This window comes from Spinacia oleracea, chromosome 5 (genome assembly GCF_020520425.1).
Source record: "Spinacia oleracea cultivar Varoflay chromosome 5, BTI_SOV_V1, whole genome shotgun sequence".
NCBI classification, from domain to species: Eukaryota; Viridiplantae; Streptophyta; class Magnoliopsida; order Caryophyllales; family Amaranthaceae; genus Spinacia; species Spinacia oleracea.
In genome coordinates this window covers 51,550,515-51,574,102 of record NC_079491.1, presented here as the reverse complement: position 1 = coordinate 51,574,102, position 23,588 = coordinate 51,550,515, and the positions used below count along the sequence as shown (strand labels likewise).

At 35.5% G+C, this 23,588-nt stretch overlaps 1 protein-coding gene across 1 annotated transcript; it reads left to right on the top strand.

Moving 5' to 3' along the window:
* The first annotated feature begins 16,782 nt into the window (after positions 1 to 16,782).
* On the top strand, positions 16,783 to 19,811 carry LOC110799009 (DNA-directed RNA polymerases II, IV and V subunit 12). The gene is made up of 4 exons (XM_022004213.2): positions 16,783 to 16,886; positions 17,049 to 17,104; positions 17,318 to 17,410; positions 19,562 to 19,811. The coding sequence occupies exons 2-4, from the start codon at positions 17,065 to 17,067 to the stop codon at positions 19,582 to 19,584; spliced, it is 156 nt and encodes a 51-aa protein (XP_021859905.1). The 5' UTR covers positions 16,783 to 16,886; positions 17,049 to 17,064; the 3' UTR covers positions 19,585 to 19,811.
* The last annotated feature ends 3,777 nt before the right edge of the window (positions 19,812 to 23,588 follow it).

The following is a 23,588-nucleotide window of genomic DNA, read 5'->3' as shown; positions in this document are numbered from 1 at the left end:
GCTCTTGTCCCCAGTGAAGCACATCCCCAACGGATTAACTCCGGGTGTTCAAAAAATTCAAAATTCAAGAATTCAAAATTCAAAATTTTCGATGCCAAGCTCCGTCCTAACCACAAAGACGGAAGTGCAGTACAAGTACAAACCGGAGTCGTCACAGCCGAACGGAGGTAGACTCTATCCTTTTTTATAACGGCGTACAAAGAATGGTCTTGATTGTAGAACATCTTGATCATTCTCCGTCCCGAGTCGAAAACTTTGACTTGCGCTTTCCTAACCGAACGCTCAGTCAAAGTGGAGGCTTCTATAGACACTTAATTTGTGTCTCCCCATTGGGATGATGACGATACCATTATCCTTGTTAGGTAGTTGGAGTAACTCCGTGTGGAAATTTCAATTGCTAAAAGCATATACAAAATCCAAGAGCCAAAGTCCAATCCCCCAGGCCGTTCCCATCCCGGAACTCGGTACAAAATGCAAATTCCAAAACCAATTTCAAAATCCAAGTACAATCTCACCCAATGGGCTATCCCATTGGTTTTGCAAGGCCTTTTCCACTCAAAATCATATAAGGAAAGTCAAATTCGGGCGCCGACACACAAAACCGAACAAGCCGGGCCTCGTCCCGTAAAACCGAAATTCAAAAACCCGAAACGGCTTGTTTTTAGACGTAAAATCAAGTCTTAAGCCCCAAGCAAACACTATACGCCAAACTTCATACAAATAGTACGAATGTACTATTAATACAAGACAAGGCAAGGACGGAGCCCGCGTCCTTGTTTTGGCAGCATCCCTGCCACGTCACCAGCGCCCAGCGCTGCCAGCTGCGTGTTGCGCTGGCAATGGCTGGCGTTTAGCAGCAAATCCCCCTATAAATACCCCTAATTCTGAGCAGTTTAGGGAGGAAAAATCTACACATAACGTCGTAATACAAAAATTGCACCTCAAAATTCAATACAAAACTCAATACAAAATCCTCCAAAAAACACCATACAATCTTCAACCTTTAAGCAATTGGGAGTTCTAATCGGAAAGCTTGCCTAAACCTAACTAGGTAATTCCGAATCCCAACCCTAATTTATTCAATGTTGTCTTGATTTTCTATTTCAAAATGATTAGTAAGTTGGCATTTTTACTCTTAAAAATGTCACTTGCAACAATCATACATCTTTTTAAAATACAAACTTTTCAAAATACAAAAATGCAAACTTTCAAGATTCAAGGATGTTTAAAGTTGTTTGTAATCACTTCTTTGAACTAGAATCATTTTCAAACATGGAGTAATCAAATATGATGCCTTTCTAACTTTTAAAGGTTTACTCTTTGAGATTCAAGACTCCATTTTTCAATATACAAGTTCAAGTTTTCAAATTTCAAGATCCAACAATGTTTAGGGTTGCTCATGACTACTTCCCTAAACTAGGATCCTTTCAAAGTAAGAGCACATCAAAGATCTAACCTTTTCAACAGTAAAAGGCCCGATATTTGAGATTCAAGTCTCTTAATTTCAATACCTCAAGTTCAAGTTCAACATTTCAAGTTCAAGTTCAAGTATTTCAAGTTCAATATTTCAAGTTTCAAGCTTTCAAGTTCAAGTTCTATATGCAAAATCTAGGATACTTTGGGGTAAGCAACTTCTCCCAAGTTGAGATTTTTGGCTTTGAATTCGTGTAGAACGCACTTATTTTTAAGTAGCCGTTTGGCGTTTGGATCTCATGTGTCCAAGTACAAATTTCAATATTGCAATTTCAATTATGCACTTTCAATTCCGCACCTTTCAATTCCACACTTTCAATAACGCATTTCAATTCCGCACTTTTAATTATGTAATTTTACTTTCCTAGTCCTTCTAGGCAATGTGGACCTACTCCCTAGTCCATTTCTAGGGGGTCTTGTATTTACTAGTTCCGCACTTATTTACTATTGTGATGTTGCTTTATTTGCTTTATTGCTTTCATCACCGTACATGTTAAATACAACAAAATGCAAGGTTACATCACGCTGTAATTTCTTGGACAAACCGATCTTAGGTTCCCTTAAATTAACTTTAAAGCAAAGCGACCACCATACAAAGTAGAAATTCTATTTATCCTAAATTCAAACCCACATAGTCTAAACTAGGGTATTTTTCGAAAATGTTGTGCCACGTACTTGAATAATTTCTAAAGCTCGCGAAATAAGCACCTCGTTCCCGTGCCCGGATCTCACCCATCCGTTTCGAAGATTCAAAGCCTTATCCTAATAGAGTCATTTGCGGTCTTTCCAAACGAGACCCTAAACAATGTTTGGTGGCGACTCCTTCAAGATCCAAAAATACAAAGGTTTCTAAAAATCGCCCCTTGTAGGGAAAGAGCAATTCAAAGCCTCTTTACAAACAACAACAACAACAAAAAAAAAAAAAAAAAACCCCTACACCAGCGCCTGGCGCCAACCCAACGCTTGGCGCAGGGCTGGTGTATATATACCCCCTCCTCCGTGAGTTAGCTTGCTCACTCTTGCTCATTTGCTTCTCAAATTTTGCTCGTGTTCTTGCTCTTTCCCGAGGTTTGTTCTTTGCTTCCCCTACCTCAACCTATGTAAGTATTTCAAGTTTTGCTTTTGAAATTACCTTAGGTGCATGTGTATGATGTTTTCTTGTATTTTGAATTTCTTTTTGCATGTATAAGGCCTAGAAATGTTGCTCCCTTAGACATATATGATGAAGGGCTCTTGAATTTGTATGTAGAATTGGGAAATGTTGGAATTTTGACCACTTTTGGTAGGAGACCACCCATACCTACGGGATAGGTATATTAAAAAGGGGGTTGATGGTATCTTTTATTTTTGAATGTTGGCACATTGGAGAAAGTCTTGGACTCTAACTGCAAGAGGCCTTTAAAGCTATAACCACAATAAAAAATTATTATCTTCAAAAATGGGGTAAAAACAGGGGGAAAAATTGGGAAAGCCTTATTCTCTGAGCGCCAAACAGAAAGCTAGAGAGAGAATAAAATTTTCATTTTGCGTCATCAAATAAATCTCCCAAAATTTGAGCGCCATAACCAAATCAGTGAATTTGAGCCCCCATAACCCAAAAATTACAACAAAAATCAAAACCCTCCATCGTTTTCTCTCTCCTCCATCGTTCTCCATTCAGAACCAGAAGAAACTTCTTTGATTCAACACCGACAATGGAGGGTAAGAAAAATTGACAAAATTTCCCGATAAGGTTTCCCTCTTTCTCTCTTCAGATTTTTGATTTCATGGTTTATGATGGAATGATGTTAATATGGAAATTTAATTTAAGTATAGCTAAGTGAAGTGAAATTTGAGTAGAATTTGATCATCAATTTGCTGAAATCGATCGAATTTGGAGGTTGAATTTCCGTAATTTGGGTTTGAGAGGAGAGAGAAAGAGGTTGAAGAAATCGGGGATTTTTAACATTTCTTGTTAACATTGAATTCTTGTGCCATTGAAGGTTGGTTGAAGGTTGATTAGGCGGAGAAAACATAGTTTTATGAGAACTTTTCTTACTCTTTGTCTCCTCACGATTTCGTCAAAGCTTATGCTCCTCATCTCAAGCGCTCCGGCAAGGTTTCCCTCTTTCTCTCTTTAATTAGCTTTTCGATTTCATGTTTTGTGATAATCTTTGTTGAGTTCTCCCCAACAATCATCTGTTTCAGTACATATGATGACTCCAGTAAGAGCTATTAATTTGTTTACTGGACTGTTTGAGCTTTATTGTAGTCTAAACTCTAAACAAACATTAAGCTTGTAGAAAAGGTAAAAGATGGTTCATTAATATATTCATCTATTACCTAGATTTATTAACGTCCTCCCTCAAAGAAAAACTAGATTTATTAACTTGCCACTGGTTGATGTTTTTTTTCTGGTAGTAGGGATGCATTTGTTGTAGTTACATGACATAATTTACCATTTATTGGAGTATCTTCCATATAGGTTGGTCGAGTGCTAAGGAGTAAGGGCTATCAAAAATCAAAATTGATTTTTATGTTGCAACCCTATTCAGAGCATCAAAACCTTTCCGTATACATGTCAACTACATATTGCACCTGAGCATACTGATGTGAATATACAAGAAATACAACCAACAAAACAAGAGGTAAGAAAGACATTTTAGGTAGCTTGTTTATTGTAGTCTAAACTCTAAACAAACATTAAGCTCGTGGAACAAAAACAGCAAAATAAATTTCTAAACATATAAAGAGGATTCCAGAAACTGAACAACATTAATACATATGAGACCTTGAGTTTTTGTTTAGCTTCTTTGTAAGGAAAATTTGGTAATATTAATCCAACCTTTTGCCGATTTTCTTTTATTAAGCCCACCTACGACATATTTTTTAATAATCCCACCTTTACCACCCAACGTCTTTTATTGGGCCCAACACGTCATAAACCTATTGTCGGCGGTAATATATCCCTACGTGGAAGTACTCTCTCTAGATGTATTCAGTCATCATCATCAATTCATCACCATCTCGATGATTTTTTCACCAGTTATCGGTCACTTAAGCCCAATAAAAGTCGTTGGGTAGTAAAGGTGGGATTATTAAAAAATATGTCGTAGGTGGGATTAATAAAAGAAAACCGGCCAAAGGTTGGATTAATATTACCAAATTTTCCTCTTTGTAATGGTAATTGGGTATTATTGTACAGATAATTGTTGACATTAACACAATAGACCTATACTGCCCTTAGGTATCCAATGTAGCGATCATAGTGATCCTGAAATATTTATGCGCAAGGAAATTATGTTCCCGCAATTAGAAATTATGTTTTGTACTTTTCGCAAATAGTAAATCTTAGGAGCAAGTCTTTTCCCGGTGTACAGTTAACGTTTCTATCCAGACTTGCTGTGTGATAAGGAGTAGCATGTTTTAATAACAGACTTTCAGATTGCTATGGTCTTCATGTTTTTTTTCTTTTAAAAAATACTCTTTCAAATGAATGAAAGTTTTAAACAGATGTTGCATTTTATTTAATGATCTGTGTTACTTGTTTTGCTTATCTTGTATGATTCTTTTTTATAATTTTGTGTCCAACTAGTGAGGACCCTAAATGTTATGTTTTGCTACTGCAATGTTTCAGGTTCCTTCAGGTGCCAAATGGTCTTTTAAATATGTATTTTGAGAAACTGATTCAGTGTGACGTGCGTCTTAATTTCCCGAGAGGGCGGCCAGAAATAATTCTAGATTTTTTGTTTGATAGACCTTAAGTATCCGTTAATAAGCAATCTACCATGTGTGCTTCTAGCATGAAAGGAATGGCAAACGAGAAAATCACATCAAGCGACTAACGAGATCTTGGTGTTGAGGTGTAAGAATGCTATCAGTCAATCGTTATTTGCTCTCAAATTCAAATCAAAAGTAGTCATAGAGTACCAAATTCGTTTAATAAATTGTAAAATTGTATTGAAATATTTAAAGTTGAGTACCAAATAACTTGTGATTTATTTCATTTACTATTTTGTAAAATGGTATTAAAAATTTACATTTGAGTACCAAATTCATTTAGTATCTTGTAAAATGGTATTGGAAATGGTACTGAAAATTTACAGCAGCGTACCAAATAACTTGTGATTTATTTCATTTACTATCTTGTAAAATGGTATTGGAAATGGTATTGGAAATGGTACTAAAAATTTACAGCCGAGTACCAAATAACTTGTGATTTATTTCATTTACTATCTTGTAAAATGGTATTGGAAATGGTATTGAAAATTTACAGTCGAGTACCAAATAACTTAGGACTTATAATAGTCAATTTTTTTTTTGTCAAAACATAAAAGATCATAATCATATGACTCACAAAATTCATAACGAATGAAATATTAAGTTCTAACATCTAAGATAATTATTTAGAAGCAAACAAATTATGATTTAAATCCAATAAATATGATCTTATAAGATGTTTATACAAAACACAAGATAATTTCTCATATGTTAGTAATTTTGTAATATACAAATATGGTGTTATTTCCTAATTTTCGACCAATGAAGTGTATGAGAATCATATGGATTTGTGTAGATGGTTAAGTAAGAGGTATGTCAATTTAAAAAGACGATGGAAGAGCAAGAGAGGTGGATTGTCGATCATTGTAATTAAAGAACGATTGAGCCAAAAGGGGGATGATGTTGGAAATTTGGAGTTGATTACCAAATTTATTTACTATCTTGTAAAATGGCATGGATATTTAAAGTTTTGTACCAAGTTTATTTAAAATCTTGTAAAATGGTATTGTAAATTTGAAGTTCAGTACCAAATTTATTGACTATCTTGTTAAATGGTATTGAAATTTTAGAGTAGATTACCAAATATATTTACAATTTTGTAAGACGATATTGTAAATTTGGAGTTAAGTACCAAATTCATTTACTATCTTGTAAAATGGTATTGTACATTTGGACTTGAGTATCAAACAACTTGTGACTTATAATAGTCAATTATATTAAGTCAAAAACATAAAAGATAATCGTATGACTCGTAAAAGTCATAATTGGAAGCGCGCAAATAGAATGTTCTAACGAATGAAATATGATGTTCTAAACATTTAAGCTACTTATTTATAAGCAAACAAACTATGATGTTAATCCAATAAATATGATCTTATAAGATATTTATTCAAAATATAAGCTATATTCTCATATGTTAGTTATTTTGTAACATACAAATTTGGTGTTATTTCCTATTTTTCGACCAATGAAGTGTTTGAAAAACATATAGATTTGCGCTCCGTAGATGGTTAAGTACGAGGTATGCCAATTCAAAAAGACGATGGAAGATCAAGAGGGATGCATTGTCGATTATCGTAAAGAACGATTGAGCCAAACGGGGGGAACGAATTGGAAATCTGGAGTTGAGTACTAAATTCATTTAACCTCTTGTAAATTCACAAATAATGAAATATGATGTTCTAAACATCAAGTTAATTATTTATAAGCAAAAAAACTATGATGTTACTCCAATAAATATGATCTCATATGATAGCTATTTTGCAATATACAAATTTGGTGTCATTTTCTATTTTTGATAATATAAATTTGGAGTAATCACATTTCTTAATTAAAATCGCATAAATTTACCATTCTCATTCCAATTTTAGATTGTTTTATCTTTCAATTTTATTATAAGATACCTGACCACTTCCCACGTTCAACTAGTAGTGCAGTTAGTGTTTAGACTAAATCAAGGTCTAATAGATTTTCTTAAAACGATTTTATTTATTTACCAATATATTAAAGGAGAATTTTAAGGAAACCAAAACATTTTTACTTGAACAATGATTTTAAATAAAATCTGACTTTATTAAATACGTAAAACATGTATTTATTTATATAACTAATTTTCATGAAATTTGACGCCAAATAAATTGATAAATATACTAGTTTAGAATCCTTAGTTCCTTGAGTTCCATATATATTATTTTCCATATTAATACTTTACATAAAAGCTAAGAACAGTAAGCTACATAGACTTTTCTGTCTTCCCTTTACTGAGGCTTGCAACCAGAAGCTTCAATTGTTCCAACTCAGGAACAATGGTGAGTTCATTCCTTATGACGAAGGAACTCTGAATTAGGAACTTCATCTTTATTTGCATATTTGAATGTGGACTATTTTGATTGAGTTTGATTAACCTTAGACTATTCGCCGAGAGGTATAAATCTGATGTTTTTGGTCTGTGATTACAAAATTCAATAAAATTGAACTCCGGGGAACGTTTCCATTGCAAAAATGGGAGTCGGTGTAATACCTCGTATTTTTCTATAATTATAAATATATTTTATTATATTTATAAAACATTTCGTGTATTTTTATAAATTATTTTCATTTAATGAGAATCAAATGCGCTTTTATTTTAATTAATTTAAATATTAATTATTTCGAAAACCGGAATTTATGAAATAAATTCAAGGAATTTATTTAATCGGGAATTGTTCGGTCGTATTTCAAAAACGAATTTAATAAACTTAAAGCCCGGTCGTTTTGCTTTAATTAAACCCAACAAAGCTTGCAAGGGATTTAATGAATTGAGCCCGGTAATAAGCCCAACTCAAACTACCATAACCTAGCCCACATGGGAGAGAAAAACTATAAATATACCCTCTCATTAAACCCTCACAAAAATTTCAGCACTCCCTCTCTCTCCTCTCTCTTGCGGCACCCCCTCCACACCCCTCACTCGTCCGACTTTCTTGCAGCCCAAGGCATGAGTTGTGTCGTGCGTGTGTGCCCAGCCCCGTGCGCCCAAGCCTCGTTGCCCCTCACTTCGTGCCTCGCCCCGCAGCGCAGCACCATTGTTGCTGCTGTGTCACGTGTGCCGTGTCCCGCCCCGCAGTCCCGCTGTCCCGCGCGCTGAGCCTCGTGCTCGTGTGTCGAGTGCCCCACTGTGCGATGTGCCCGCTGTGCGCTGTGCCCCTTGCTCGCCTGCGCCTTCGCGCGCGCGCGCCCTTGTGGTGCGTTGCGCTGCTGCTGTTGCTTTGTTGTTGTCGTGTGTGTTGGTCGGCACACACACACGATTAATTAATCGTTGTGTGTGTGTGTGTGTTGGTCGGCACACACACACACGATTAATTAATCGTTGTGTGTGTGTGTGTTGATCAATTGTTTAATAAAATTATGTTGTCAAAAATATTAATTTTCAGTTTTTTTAAATTGATTTAATTATTGTGATTAAGTTTAATTATTGGATTGATTAGATTAATTAAAATGGTTATGAACACCGTATTGGGTTAGTAGTATGTTTTAATTAAAGAAATTGATTTTTATGATTGTGTTTATAATTTTCAGATTTAATAAGTTCATAAAGTGTTGATTTTTGAAGTCAAAACATGTTTTCGGATTAAACCATTGTTAGGGTTTTGGTTTCAAATTGATTGAGCGATTGATTCACATAATTTAATGACAATTTAAATTATGGGAATCAACTTAAATTTTCAGAATGTTTTAAGCTTTAAAAAGTTGGTTTTTAAGGGTTTTAAAGCTAAAAAGTCAATGTTTTTATGTTAGGACTTGAGTTGACTATTTGAGACTATTAAATTACCAATTAATGAATGATTTCTAATTAAACTAAGAGTTTTAGTTTCTTAAATAGTTGCTGGAAATTTAGTAAACATGGATAATAATTTAGTTCTCTTGTTTTGTTTATAGGAGTTGATTTCTAGTGAGTCGTGATTCGCACAGTGGCCCCCGTACTTAGGTATTCCAGGTACGTGCAAGACTAGGGTGACCACCCATCCCTTGAGGACTTTGTGAAGTGTATTTAAATGCGAATCATGTGAACTTATATGATGTTACGAATTCATGTTGATGATTGGAAATGATTATGTTATTGTGAATTCATGTTTAATGTTGAGAACAAGCATGTTGTTATTATTGTTGAATCTATGTGAACGAGCATGTTATGAATTGGATTATGCTTTATAGATTCTATTGAACTATCATGTTATGGACTTTTATAATCATTGAATTATGTCAAGCACGTTGTTCCAGTTGGTTTGCATGTATGAGTATTGCGCATGCAAGTTGTTATTATTGTTATGCTATAGTACAGGATGTCTAGCATAATTATTGAGCCAATCGAATGTTGCCAGTGAGCAACATATATTCTACCAAGGAGTATAATATGTTGAAGAGTCTATGTGAATTGAATTAAGGACAATTCGTGCTAAGGGCACACCCCGCTTGTTAATAGGCAATGTCGGGTTATCTCAAACAGTGTTTTTGAGAAGGAACAATGGGAGTAATATCACTTGAGTCTATGTTTGATCACAAGTCTTAAAGAAGTAAAATATTGAAGAGTCATTGTTGAATTGTTGAATTGTTTAATTGTTTGTATGTTGTGTCTTGAGTCGCCTTGAACATAATATATTAATTAACGTAAAGTGTAACCCAAAAGAGCTTCAAAACTCTTGGAGCGTATATACCTTGAGTATGAACAATGGGAGAAGACTTGCCGAAAAACTTGTACTCCTCGAATGATATAAGACGTTGTTTCATTCTTTCTTTTTAGGCCGTTGTGCATTGGAATTCCGTCGGTAGGATCCGACTGTCGGTAGGAGTCCGACTTATTATTATGTGGTGCATGGTGGGCTCCCATCACCCTTTTCTTTCCTTTTGAGGATACTTTACTTTACCCGTTTGAAGCTACTTTTTATTAAACTGTGAGTCAAGAGTCGTGTCATGTGTCGAGTCTTGTCTCCATGTTTAAATTGTTTTGGCTTTTGCATGATTGATTATTTAAACTGTCGAGTGAAGCATGTTAGGATAGAATGTTATTCTAGCTTGTTCGTACTCAGCTTTTGCTGACTTCGTGCTTCATGTCTTCTGGTCATGGCCTTCGCCTTAATGACCCTATGATGATCCATCAATTGCATTTGCGTTGTTGGGGAGTAGATTTTCAATAAAGCAGGTTCGTAGAGATAACTTGCGGGAGAAGTTATCATGGGATTCGAGTTGAGAGTTTTATTCTTCCGTAATTTATAAACTCTTTATTTTATTTTAAAGTCATGACTACTATTTTCAGTTAATGGATTTTAAATGGTTTATTTTGGATTATGCCTCAGTGGTTCCAACTTGTTTTAATAACCATTAACTATTTATTTAATGTGTTTGAAAGTTAGTTAATTCCGCTACGTAATTTTGGTAAATAGCCTTAGCCGTTATCACGGTGGCGGTAATATCTTGGTAATTCCTGTGTTTTAAGTCGGAAAATGTTTTTATAAAAAGCAAGGAATTATTAGGGTGTTACAGTCGGCCCCTAACCCGACCAAACCCGAGCCACAATGACATCCGAGAAAAAAAAGCAAACACGAGAAATGTATCATTGTAAGTAACGATTGAGCCAAAATGGGGGGAGCAAGAGAGATGGATTGTTGACTGTAAGGAACAATTGAGACAAAAGGGGAGGAGGAAATTTGGATTTGAGTACCAATTCATTTACTATCTTGTAACAAAGGTATTGAAATTTTGGATCCCAATACCAAATTTATGTACTATCTTATGAAAATGGTATTGGCGTTGAGTACCAAATAACTCGTGACTTAGGATATGCAAATGTCTTGTAAAAACGGTATTGGAAATTTGTAGCACAGTACCAAATTTATGTACTATCTTATAAAATGGTATTGTAAAATTGACATTGAGTACCAAATAACTTGTGACTTATGATAGGAAATTATCTTGCGTAAAGCAAACATAAAAGAATTCATATGACTTAGCAAAAGTCATAATGAAGCAAACATGATTTTCTAGATGGTTGGGGCTAATCTAAATTAATTACTTATAAGAAAAAAAAAACTATGATATTAATCGAATAAAATATGATTGATCTTATAAACAAATGTTACATGTATACTCTGTATATCACTATATGGAATCTATATTTTCAGCCTCCATAATCAGTAGCCTCAAGGGAGTATCCACTTTCTTTAACAGGTAGGAGCTTAGCCTGAAACTCTCTGATGTTGTTGCTGCTTTGATTTGTAATTTTGAGGTACCAATCCCCAGCACCATCTGGCACATTCCATGGCTCTTGGTTCACCCACACCACAAACCAGCCACGCCGAACAGTGAGAATCATTCCACAGATGCTCGCTCTTGAGGACATATACCAAAAGGTAACAAAGGGCTCAACTCGATGCAACAGGTTTAAAGTAGCCTTGTTAACCTTCAAAACAAAGGGCTCAACTCGATGCAACAGGTTTAAAGTAGCTTTGTTAACCTTCAAAACACCGTTGAAATATGCAAAGATAACTAATATTAGGCACTAGGAAATAATAGAGAACTAAAGAAGCACTATAGCATTTAAACACCATAGAAGAGATGTGAACAGTCAAGCATACGTTAATTATTTTCATATGCCTCAAAGGGCAGTATATGGACTATTCTCTTCAGATGCCACAAAACTGCAAATACTTTAGAAAAGGTCTTACATAGCCAATGGGCCAATCTGCAAATAAAAACTTGAAGAGACTAGGAAACTACTATTAAGAGACTGTTGTAAATAACTAATATTTTATCGTGCACTGTCACTTGAGAACAAATAAGTGTGGGGAATGATTTGTTAACCCTTAAGGTTGACAACACTCATGAGAGAGCTACAGAAAAAGCCCTAATAAAACAATAGCATTTTTTCTCTCATCGTTGTCGATTTTATGAAGGTTTTCTCTCTATCTCTCTCATAAGGGTTGTCAACCTTAAAAGTCAACCAAACATTTTCCAAAGAATACATCGCCATAACAATTAGGTTCAACAAACTATTTTATGAGAGCACAGTCACATCACACCTACAATAAACTCATTACTTCTATCCACAAGGATACTAAGTATTAAAGCCTATAACAATGAGAGATGGGATACTACCAGGAACATTTTTTCCTACATTCAACCATTAGGTTTCTAAACTACCAGCCATTTTATCCTTTCACGTGTCCACACATCTGAATATAATGAAAAGAAACATAAGAAAAAATTGCATTTCTACTCCAACCGAAGGTCTTACAACTCACAAATCACACAACCCGTACAATACCATATTATTCCCACAAACCTCACTCGTCACTAGTTTTGTTTTCCATCAAAGAGCAATATCTGTTTCATGAGAAATCATATAACGTAACATCCAATCGACCTAACCCCATATAAACCTGTGTCTTGAACCCTTAAATATTAGAATGAAAGTCTAGGAAATATACAACTTATGCAACCATAACACTCCATAGTCATTGTAGGACTTGGGTTCAAGGTTTCCTGCCCCCGGCCCCACTGTCACCTACAAACTACTAAACTATGATATAGTTCATTCAATAAATTAGGAAATTTTTCACAATCCATCGTACCGGCTCATAACAAATCGCTGAAAGGACTAGCGTAGTAACCACCTTCAGAAAACATATGCACCAACTACAGTAAACATAAACACAAAAACTGTTGGCTCCTTAACTTTAGCCGTCTCTAAAGAATAACTTAAACAAGTTGAACATAGTAAGGAAACCAATTAAGCTCGGTTTAAATCTAAATGTTATACCTAAATTCAAACTCTCTGTCATTAGATAATTTTAACAAGTTATACACTTATACACAAGGCACACCTATACTGATCAATTAGTCAATTCGATTATGAAGATCAAAACATAAGAAAGCGGATATTTCCCATATTCCAGTAACAAAACTTATTTTCTTTACCCTATGATCAACCAGTTTTACCTCTCTTCTCTTAAGAGTTTTAATACTTGCTTCTTCTACTCCATGCAAACACGCAACCAAGCTGCTGGACAGGGTTAGCCTAAAGTCCTAAAGAAGGTAAATGCATTTTCACCACTAGCATCATAAACCTCTGAGTTTTCTACCCGAACACATAGAGATTTGGTTTTCTTAGGTTCATAACAACTCTCATTTGAAGGAATACCGTCCGCATTACCATCTCCGCACCAGAACCAGAGTAAAAAATTTCCTTGTCAAGAACAATGTACTTACAAGTCTAAGAAGAGTAAAGTTCTTAAAGTTAAAAGTCGGACGATGAGATTCAGACACATCTCCATGAGCTCTAAGCTTATCAAGAATAATCCTTCACCATTAGTCAATAGTTCTCCTCAATTATAGCGTTATACCTTACGCCAATAAATAAATCCGAATAGCAAACATAACCCACAAGAAAATTTGAATCAACCAGTAAAACCCTAAATTTAAAAACAACCAAAATTTTGGTTTTTTGTAAAATCGCATAGATCCATAATTACAACAAGCTGCAGAATCATCAACATCAACAACTGCAAACAAAACATACCTATTCAATAATATCAAAAACCCAATTCAATTCTACAAAACCCAAACCCTAATAAACTGTTATTTTCCCCAACATCGTATAGTATAGTACTTTGTCATAACATAATTATACCATGGATTTAGGAAAACTATTTTTAACAAGAAATAAAGATTTAAACCTTACCTAGATGTAAAACGGCCAATGTTTCGCCCTCTTCATTGACTCCGCATTTTGAAGCAGAAACTTGAAGCAAAGAGTTTGGAGTGAAGAACAAAAGAAAACGCCAGGTTAGAGGACAAAGAAATTTTTGTTTGGGAAGAGAGGGAGGGAGGTTGAACGGTTATGGTTTGCGATTTTGGAGGGAGAGCAGCTCAAACAACAAGCCGAAGACGAAAATGTCGAAGAAATGCAGCTCAAGAAACTTGGTAAAATTCTGGAGAGAGAAAGTGAAAATGAGTTATTTAGTTAATTTTTACAATTTTATTACAATATTGCAGTTGCAATAATTAAAATAAAAGTAAAATAAAAAGAATTTGAAAATTGAAAAGTGAAACCAGAATTTAAGAGAGAGAAGTGAAAAAATAAAGGCAAATGTTAAATTGGTGGGCCAAAGAATAAAAGGGGATTGATATTACACATTTGCCCTGGTTATAGGTTTCAAAGACTCTAGTGGTTAGAGTCTCAGAAAACCTCGGCACATTGATGGTAGTAGGTGCTAGATTTTTGTACTTGTATTGGAAATTGTTTGGTAGCCATCTTTGAACATGAACTGTTTGGAACTTATGACCTAGCATTTCGTACTTTGTGTTTGAATTTCGCATGGGGAATTTGTAGATGCCCCACTTGATATAGTCCTGTAGGAATCTTATATGTGAGCCCTGGGTGGTTGTTTTTTTTTGGACATAAACCTTGAGGAGCCTTGATGGGCTTGGATAGCCTAGGCGTTGATGTAGACTTGGAACAATTGCTTAGGCACAGATAGCCTAGGCGTTGGTGTAGACTTTGAACATTTACACGAGGATCCTTTGTTATACTTGTAAGGCCATTGGGGATATTGGTCTTTGGAACTTTGTAGGAGATAGCCCCCCCGTCCCCGCAATATTGATCGTTGACTTTGTACTTGAATATTTTATTATGCCTCTTCGTCATACTCGGAGGAAGATTGTCGAGAGCTCGCCCAGTCGAGCTGCTGAGGAGGATGCCTCCGACGTAGAAACTGGGGAGCTGGAGGATGTAGAGGTTGGTGGTTTGGTCCCACAAGAGAAGTCTACCTTTGATAATAGTGGCTGGAGGCCGGAAGATTTGGTCTTCAACCGAATTCATCACTTGTCTCATTGGCCATCAATGGGCGTGGTATGATTATTGTATTTTGCCTAGATTTGTCTTTTCCCCTTTTGATCATGCTTATTTATATTGACTTGTCCTTGTTCGTAGACCGAGTCTATGGGTATTCGAGTATTCTGGTCTTGGAGAGAGCTTGCGAGGTCTTTCAGGCATATGATACGAGGGTTCTGTAGGAGCAGTCGGGCTTTGCCCCATTTTGGGACGCCATCAGGCTGGGATTAGGGAAGCCTATATATATAATAATTGTACTTATGAATCATAACCATTAGTCATTTTAGAAATACATTTTAGAGAGAGAAAGAGGAGGGGATTTATATTCTCTCAACATAAGAGAGATTTTTTGAGAGAGAAAGAGTGAGATGGTGAGTGAAATAGTAAAAAAAATAATTCCTCCTTATTCTCTCTCTAAAAATTCCTTCTGAATGTTTCTCGTTTGTTGAAAATGAGTGAATTAAGAAAAACACTAGTTCAATTTGGTTAATTTTCGAAGCAAGAGAATCTCTGGAGAGCGTGATACTTTCCGAGGATTGAGATTTGTTTTTGAAGATTTATTAAAAGATATTGATGCTCCTAATAAATGTTGGTCAAGTGTTTAAGGTACGTTTCCTTGTTCTTTCCTCTAATGTTCTTTTCAAATTGTAATGTTCTTTTCACAACTTTACTTTTACTGTGTCACCAACGTAGTTTGTTCTTTTATATCAACATAGTTTGTTCTTTTATATCAACGTACATAGGTTGTTAAAAAAGAACATATAATGGTTTGAAAAGAACAAATAACACTTAAAAAAGAACATAGTCTGATTCGTGGTAAAAGAACAAAAATACTTTAAAAAAAATATATAGATTTAGTTTTAAGTGCATCAAAAAATCGTCGTTTCGTCTTTTTAATTAGAACATAAAATCGTTTGAATAGAACAAATAACACTTAATAAAAAACCATAGATCTGATGCGTGGGATAAGAACAAAATTACATTTAAATAAAAATATAGATCTAGTTTTAAGTGCATCAAAATATCGTCGTTTTCGTCTTTTTAATTAGAACAATAAGTGGTTTGAAAAGAACAAATACAACTAATAAAGGAACATAGATTTGTTGTTCTTTTCGTCCCTTTCATTATGTTCTTTTGTTTGATAAGGAAAAAGAAAATGTTGTTCTTTTTCATGTGTTTTGTTCTTTTTTCTTTTCTTGTTGTTTTTTTTAAAAAGTTTTAATTTTGAGTTTTAATTATTTTATTTTTCTTTTGATTTTGTTCTTTGTGTTTTGTAAAAAAACTGTGGTTCTTTTTTTAATTATTTTGTGTTCTTTTTAACTTTTTTAACTTTTTACTGATTTTTAATTTTTTATAATATTATCAATAATATGTTTTTTTTTGTTTTTCTGTTGCATTTTTCACATAATGTTCTTTTTAAAAAATAGTTGTTCTTTTTATACTTTATCAGGAGAGAGAATATGTTATTTTCATTTTATATATTTTCTTTACGTTTTTAACATTAGTGTTCTTTTCAGGTTTTGGTTAATGTTCTTTTTGTTTACTCTATTATATTCTTTCTGTTTAGTTTCTTATGTTTTTTTTTTTTGTTTTTTTGCGTTTTCTTTTAATGCTTTGCGTTTTGATCCAAGTGCACGTAGATCTACGTACAGGCCCTGCACCATCCGTGCGTTGACCGGTGACCAGATGCCTAGCCAACCTCAAGTATATAAATCGTTCTCGTTTCTTTATTCTCCCTCTCCTCCACCGAGTTCACTTTACTTTCAGTCGATTCACTCTTCCACAGGTCCGTTTCTTTCTTTTTCTCTCACTAAACTCCTGCAGAACCCTAATAATCTGCTCTTTAAATTGATAGATATTCTTGTTCTCTCGCAAATTTATCATGTAATTTAATCGCTTACATTATTTCTTTCTCGTAAACCCTAATTTGCTTCCCCTGATTTTTTAGGGTTTCTTATTGTGCAATGGATCCTCAACCTGAACCCGTGAGCTACATCTGCGGAGGTAATTTCTTTATGTTTCCCTGCAATTGCACTTCTTTCACTCTTATTTATTAATTTGAGGAGTATTTGAAAATTTCTATTATTCGCCGATTATTGAAGGATTATTTCTAGTTTGCGGAAGTATCATGCAAACAGTTTATTAAATCGTTTTTTTTTCTGCTGATTATTCATGACGTTTATTATTTGAAAATTAAAATTGTTCATAAATGTGTAGATTGTGGACAAGAGAACACTCTGAAGCCTGGAGATGTCATACAGTGTAGAGAATGCGGCTATCGTATTCTGTATAAGAAAAGAACCCGTCGGAGTAAGATTATATTGATTGTTTGCATTTTATATTTTCTCTTTAGGTGCATATATTTTCTGTAAAACATTTTATTTTGCAGAAGTTTACAACTTTAGTTTCATAGTACGAATTTGAGGGAAGTTTTTTGGATGTCACTTGTTTGCATTTGAAAATGGGATTTTGTAGTTGGGTTTCCATGCATACAACGAAGGTGCTAAATTAGTTTCGTATATCGAGCAATGAAGGCCCTTTCTATTATTGTGTATATTCACTTATGCTGTAGATTTGGATTGGGAGTAGGAAGTGAAGACTAGAATCGTTCCCAGGGATTTGCTTTTGAAAAGATAGGCAAAATCATTATTTGACTTGTAGGGATACCATAACGTATTGGATTTTGAGATCCTTTGGTAAGAGCATGCGGATTCCTTAAACATGAATTGTTTGGAAGTTTGAACAAGCATGTGAATTACTTAACATGAATTATTTTCAATTTCGAACGTGTCCGTGAGTTCCTTGACATGTGATACCAGTTTGCCATATCATATCAGGAATTTAAGATCTTTCGTCTTGTGCAATGTTCTTGTAAGCAGTGGGCAAATAACATGTTCTGGATGTGATGGATTCATTTACCAAGGGTTGTAAATTGATAATTTCTCTTCATATCAATTTTATCGATCCTTTCCTTTCCCAATACATTTTGCAGTCAGCTGTTAGAATAAATTCTGCATTGCTCCTGTGATTTATTGTTAGTTGCTATAATATAACCATTTCCATCACTCTAAAGCCTCTTCGCAATCCTTGACGCACTAGTTGTTGATACCAACCCTTTTCTGTGGCGATCCACACTGGGAGATGCAGCTGCCCTCCACCCTTCGCCTCTTGATGCGAGCTTTAAGACTTAGATTAAACCATGAGCTGAGCAGTTTAGTATGTCCAGTAAATAAATATATTGGCATCACCACCATGTATTTTCAGGATATTGTCCTAACGAAGCCTTGTTGCGATGCTAAGCTTATCTTTGATGTGAGTAAGTACTAGTTACTTTGTTCTCTTGTGCTATGAATGTTGGTTTATATAGGTTTTCTTGTCCATTTTACATCAAAACTTGGTTCATACTTCTAAATCTAAACCTTTTAGCATTTTACTCGGGGAAAACAACAGGGGGAAAGACCACAGTGTTCCATAGTACAGTGAACCTAATGCCAATATCCCAACGCAGCCTGGTTCCATAGCACAGTGTTGCGGTTGCCAATTTTCCAATCCCAGCCTGGCTCGATAGCACAGTTTTCCTAATGCCAAGACCACCAGCGTTAGAGTCACACGTCCCTTGTCACATATAAGCTCTACACAGTGCATTTAGTTTCTTCAAATTGGCTTTTGGCAACAGAAAGACTTTGACTCCAGTACACATGAACTCATTAAGATAGAGTTTACTAATTGTAGTCTCCCTGCTTCACATCCTAAATCTAGCAGTCATCTTGTCAAGAAGCTGCTCACAGTCGTACCTGAAAGGAAGACAACCGAGCTGGAAACCAGAGGCATATGTTATTCTCTTATAGTCTTATCTATGGATTCCTCCATAACACTGCAGTAGACAGCAGATTGGAGAAATTTTGATTTGTTTATTCTGCCTAGATGTAATGTAAATCTACTAGTTGGTAAATACGCTATTTGAGTTATCTATTAAATCTGATCATGAAAGATTATATGAATATTCCATTTAAAGTTGATAACTTTACTTGCTAAAGGGTTGAAGCAAAGAAGTTGTGGAAGCCGATTCTTAGGATAGTTCTTTCTGAACACAATGTCAAAAGTACCAATTATGTAAGTTCTATCCAATTTTTGCCCGTAGGCTAAATCATAGTTTCTAGGTAATTGAAAATTAAAGTGAACTAGACAACTACTACCATGAGCTTTCTGATATCTTACTTCAGTTCCTACTTGAACAGAAAAACGATAACGTATTTCCTTCACCAACAGGAGCTTTTGAAGGAGATTTGTGATAACTCATCTTTCATGGCTTGGGTGGTTTAGTTGTAATTGTGGTTTGGGGGTTTCACAGATTGTGGTTTAGACACTGTAATTTTGTATGTATTTTGAGATGTTGAATGATTTTGCTGTGTTGTTCTTTTATTGTGTCAATGCAACTAACTTTGTTGGTTTCCGCTGCAGTTGTCCAATATGAAGCACGCTAAAGTTGATGCACGGTTCAAGCAAAAGCGAATGTATATTTTGGATATGCATTAGGAGGTCAACAACGTTTTAAGTGTGCTTAAATATATGTATGTTTTGCGTAAAGGTTACAGATTGTAGGATTATGATGTGGATTAGTCCTGTATTGGTATCTCCGAGTGACTGCTCTTATCTGGGCATTTTATGGATTTAAATCTAATTTCTTACATGCTTGGGCGAGTTATGTTTAGTTGATCTCTGATTGATGTGTTTGCTGTTATTTCTGAAACTTTCATTTCTGCCATAATTCTGATAATTTTTTGCTCGGCGATGAGGCTGAGAAAGCCCCCTATTTAATACTGCATCACCACTGCTCCTCTCCCCCAACCCCCCGGCCCCCCTCCATATCCACTTTCCTGCCTGCGGTTGTTGCTGGTGTTTAGGGATGCCAATGAGCTGATACGTCCATCAACAACTCGTGAACAAGCTCCGTCAGAGTTCGGTCAATACTTGTTCGTTAATAAATAAACAAGTCCGAACAAAGTTTTGAAGCCCGTTTAATAAATAATACTCCTCCCGTCCCGAAATACTCGTAACACTTTCCTTTTTCATTCGTCCTAGATTACTTATTACACTTTTTTCCAATTCATTTTAGGATTTTTTTTATTGTATTTTAGTAGAGGTCACTTTTTCATTTAGGCCCAGCACACAAATATTTTAATTTCAATTCTCCTATCTTTCAATATAAAAATATCATACATTCTCTTTCCTCTAATATTAAAATACCCCACTAACTTCTATTACATCTACTCTTTAATATAATAATTGATAAAAACACTATTACTTATCGCATTAAACTGTGTGCCCAGAAAAGTGTAACGACTATTCTGGGACAGAGGGAGTACTAGCTCGAACAACTTGGTGTTCTGCTCGTTTAGGCTCGCGAACAGCTCATTCATGTTCGTTTATGGCCCGACTTCATCTTGAAGCTTCAACTTGAATTTCACCATGGGAGGCGCCATTTTCTTCAAATAGGATATGCTATAATTAACTAATTACAACTAATTGATGGTACGCAGACCATATTTAAATAAAAATTTTGGTGTATTAGACCATTTTTACATTCAAATTAGTGGTACGCAGACTATATTTACTATTCTATTTGGGCCATACTAGTCACTTTTCGCAACCCACAAAATAGTACCATTCATCCATTCATTTATCAACGAATGACCTACTTAGAAAGTTAGCAGAAGAAAAGAATATGCATCAAATAAACATTTACAACAACTAATCAAAGGTTCCAACAATCTACATGGCCCTAGTTTTCAATCTATCAAGAAGAGCTAACCGAGTGAACCTGTGTTTTGGGACATTATATATATTCCAAACAAACCTATGCTAGGGAACTTTTGGTTTTCGAGCACACAGACTCCCATAAGTTTCTTTGATGGAGTACTTAGGTGCAAGAAGCCATTGAGCAAAGCTAAGAACATTTGAGATACCTGTTTTAACCTTGCAAATGTACCTTATTTCCCAACTAGCAGCAAGAGTTGGTGTATACTGCTGCCAGCATTGATCTTTCACATAGAGAGTGTGCACTCACTTGATCCACAAATTATTATGTTTTTGGCTAATTGCCAAAGCCAGTTTTCCCACAGCAGCCTGATTCCAAAGAGAGATGTTCCTGAAATCCAAACCACCCTGATCTTATTTATTACAGAGATGATCCCAACCAACACTTCCAGGTCTACTATCATCATATGATCCATACCAGAGGTAAGATCTACAAATAGCAGAAATTTTATTTGTAAATTTTTTAGGAAAAAGAAAGATTTGCCCCCACTATACACAGATGCTCATGAGGACTGAGTTGACTAACTTCATCATTCCTGTAAAGGAGAGATGTCTTGTGCTCCATACCTTAATCATGGACACCAATTTTTCAATAAGCAGTTCACAATCTCCAGCCTGTAGTTTCCTAGAACTGATAGGAACCCCCAAGTATCTAAAGGGTAACTCCTCAAGTTTGGAACCAGAGATCGGCTGAATACTAGCCTTAACTGTTGGATCCATCCCAAAACAATAAACGGGAGATTTTACAGGGTTAACCTGTAAACCTGTAGCTTCATAGAAGATTTGAAAGCCCTCCAACATTAGTATGAGATATCCCCTCTGCAGAACATAAGTAGGTCATCTGCAAATCATAAGTGGTTCATTCTCATTGTCTTACATCTAGAGTGGAAGTGGAACTCAGGATGTTGACCAACCAGCTTCATTGATCTAGAAAATATTCCATAAAGATAGTGAACAAGAGAGGTGAGAGGGGATCACCCTGTCCTAACCCTCTTTTGGGGTGAATAAGGGGAGAGGGCACCCCATTAATCATGAGAGAGTATTGAGTGGTGGAAAGACAAGTCATGATCAAGCTGATAAAGTGAGCAGGGAAACCTAACTCAGTCATTGCTTCCTCAATAAATGCCCATTCCCCTGTGTCATAGGCCTTCCTCAGGTCCAACTTCATCATACAACATGGTTGGGAACTCCCCCTGCCATAGTGCTTAATAATGTCTTGGCATATCAAGACATTGTGTAGAATTGATCTTCCAGAAACAAAAGGTCCTTGTGTGTGAGTGATGATATCAGGAAGAACATCACTCAATTTGCTGCATAGAAGCTTAGATATGCATTTGTAAAGAACAGAACAACATGCAATTAGCCTGAAGTCTCCCACTGAAGCAGGCACAATGACTTTAGGTACCAAAGTAATTGAAGTTACATTAACTTCCTTAAGGATTTTACCAGCTGTGAAAAAATTTGAAATCGCAGCACAAATGTCATTGCTTACAATGGACCAGGTGGCTTTAAAAAACTGGTTGTTGAAACCATCCAAACCAGGTGCTTTGTTATTGGGAATGGAGTTCAAAACTCTCTTGATGTTAGTCTCATTGAAAGAGCATAGAAGGATTTGCTTGTGAGCATCAGTCAGTCTGCTCCCTTGATCAAAGATGATAGGACATGTCTTTTGTTGATCATAACTGACCCAAAAAGGGAGTTATAAAACTGAGTGAATGGCTGTTGAACCTCATCAGTTGTCTTCACCCATACCCCTGCATTGGTCTGAATTGAGTGGATCTGGTTAGTCTTCCTTCTCTGTTTAATGCTTTGGTGAAAGACCCGATGTTCTCATCACCCAATTCTAACTATTTAACTTTAGATGTCTGATGTAGGAAAGATAGATAACATTCATGAGCAACTTTATAAGCATGACTTGCCACGTTTTCCGCTGTGGCTAATGAACTATCACTAGGTTAACTGTGCATGTCATGCTGAATTTGTAGTAAATCCTTATGTAGTCTTAAGCTTTCAACCTCAATGGAGTTGAACCCTTCTTTGTTTAGCAGTTTTAGTTCTTGTTTGATCATTTTTAGTTTCTGAGTAACTCTGAACAAATGGCAACTAGAGACATGCTTACCCCAGGTGTTCTAAACTAGAGGCATGAACTGTGCAGATTTTAGCCACATATTATAGAACCTAAAAGGTCTCTTTTGCGAAGGAAGGTGGTAGCATTCCAACACCATAGGGAAGTGTAACACCCCGGCAATTCTCCTTTTTCTAAAATAACCCTTTTTATAAATATAACTATAGAGAATTATCAAAGTATTATCGCCCGTGTGAAAACGTAACGGCTTATTCAGAATTTTGCAGCGGAAACATAAAACTAACTTTAGGTTTATAAATAAACAATTACAGAATTAATCCCAAAAACCAATCAACGAAAATAAAGAGGTGTAAATAGTACGGCAAGTTTAAAGTCCAATTTAACAAACCCAAGTCACTTAGCAAAACAAAATAAATACAAGCTCTCTAATCCCGTACCCAATGATGCATCATCTTCAAACCTGTAGATGGGCAACGCTTATTGATCCTTAGAGATTGCTCACCAAAATGGGTCATCACAGGATCAATAAGGCATAGCCATGATCAACACACGCAAACAAAGCACGTAATCATCAAATCTGAGTAC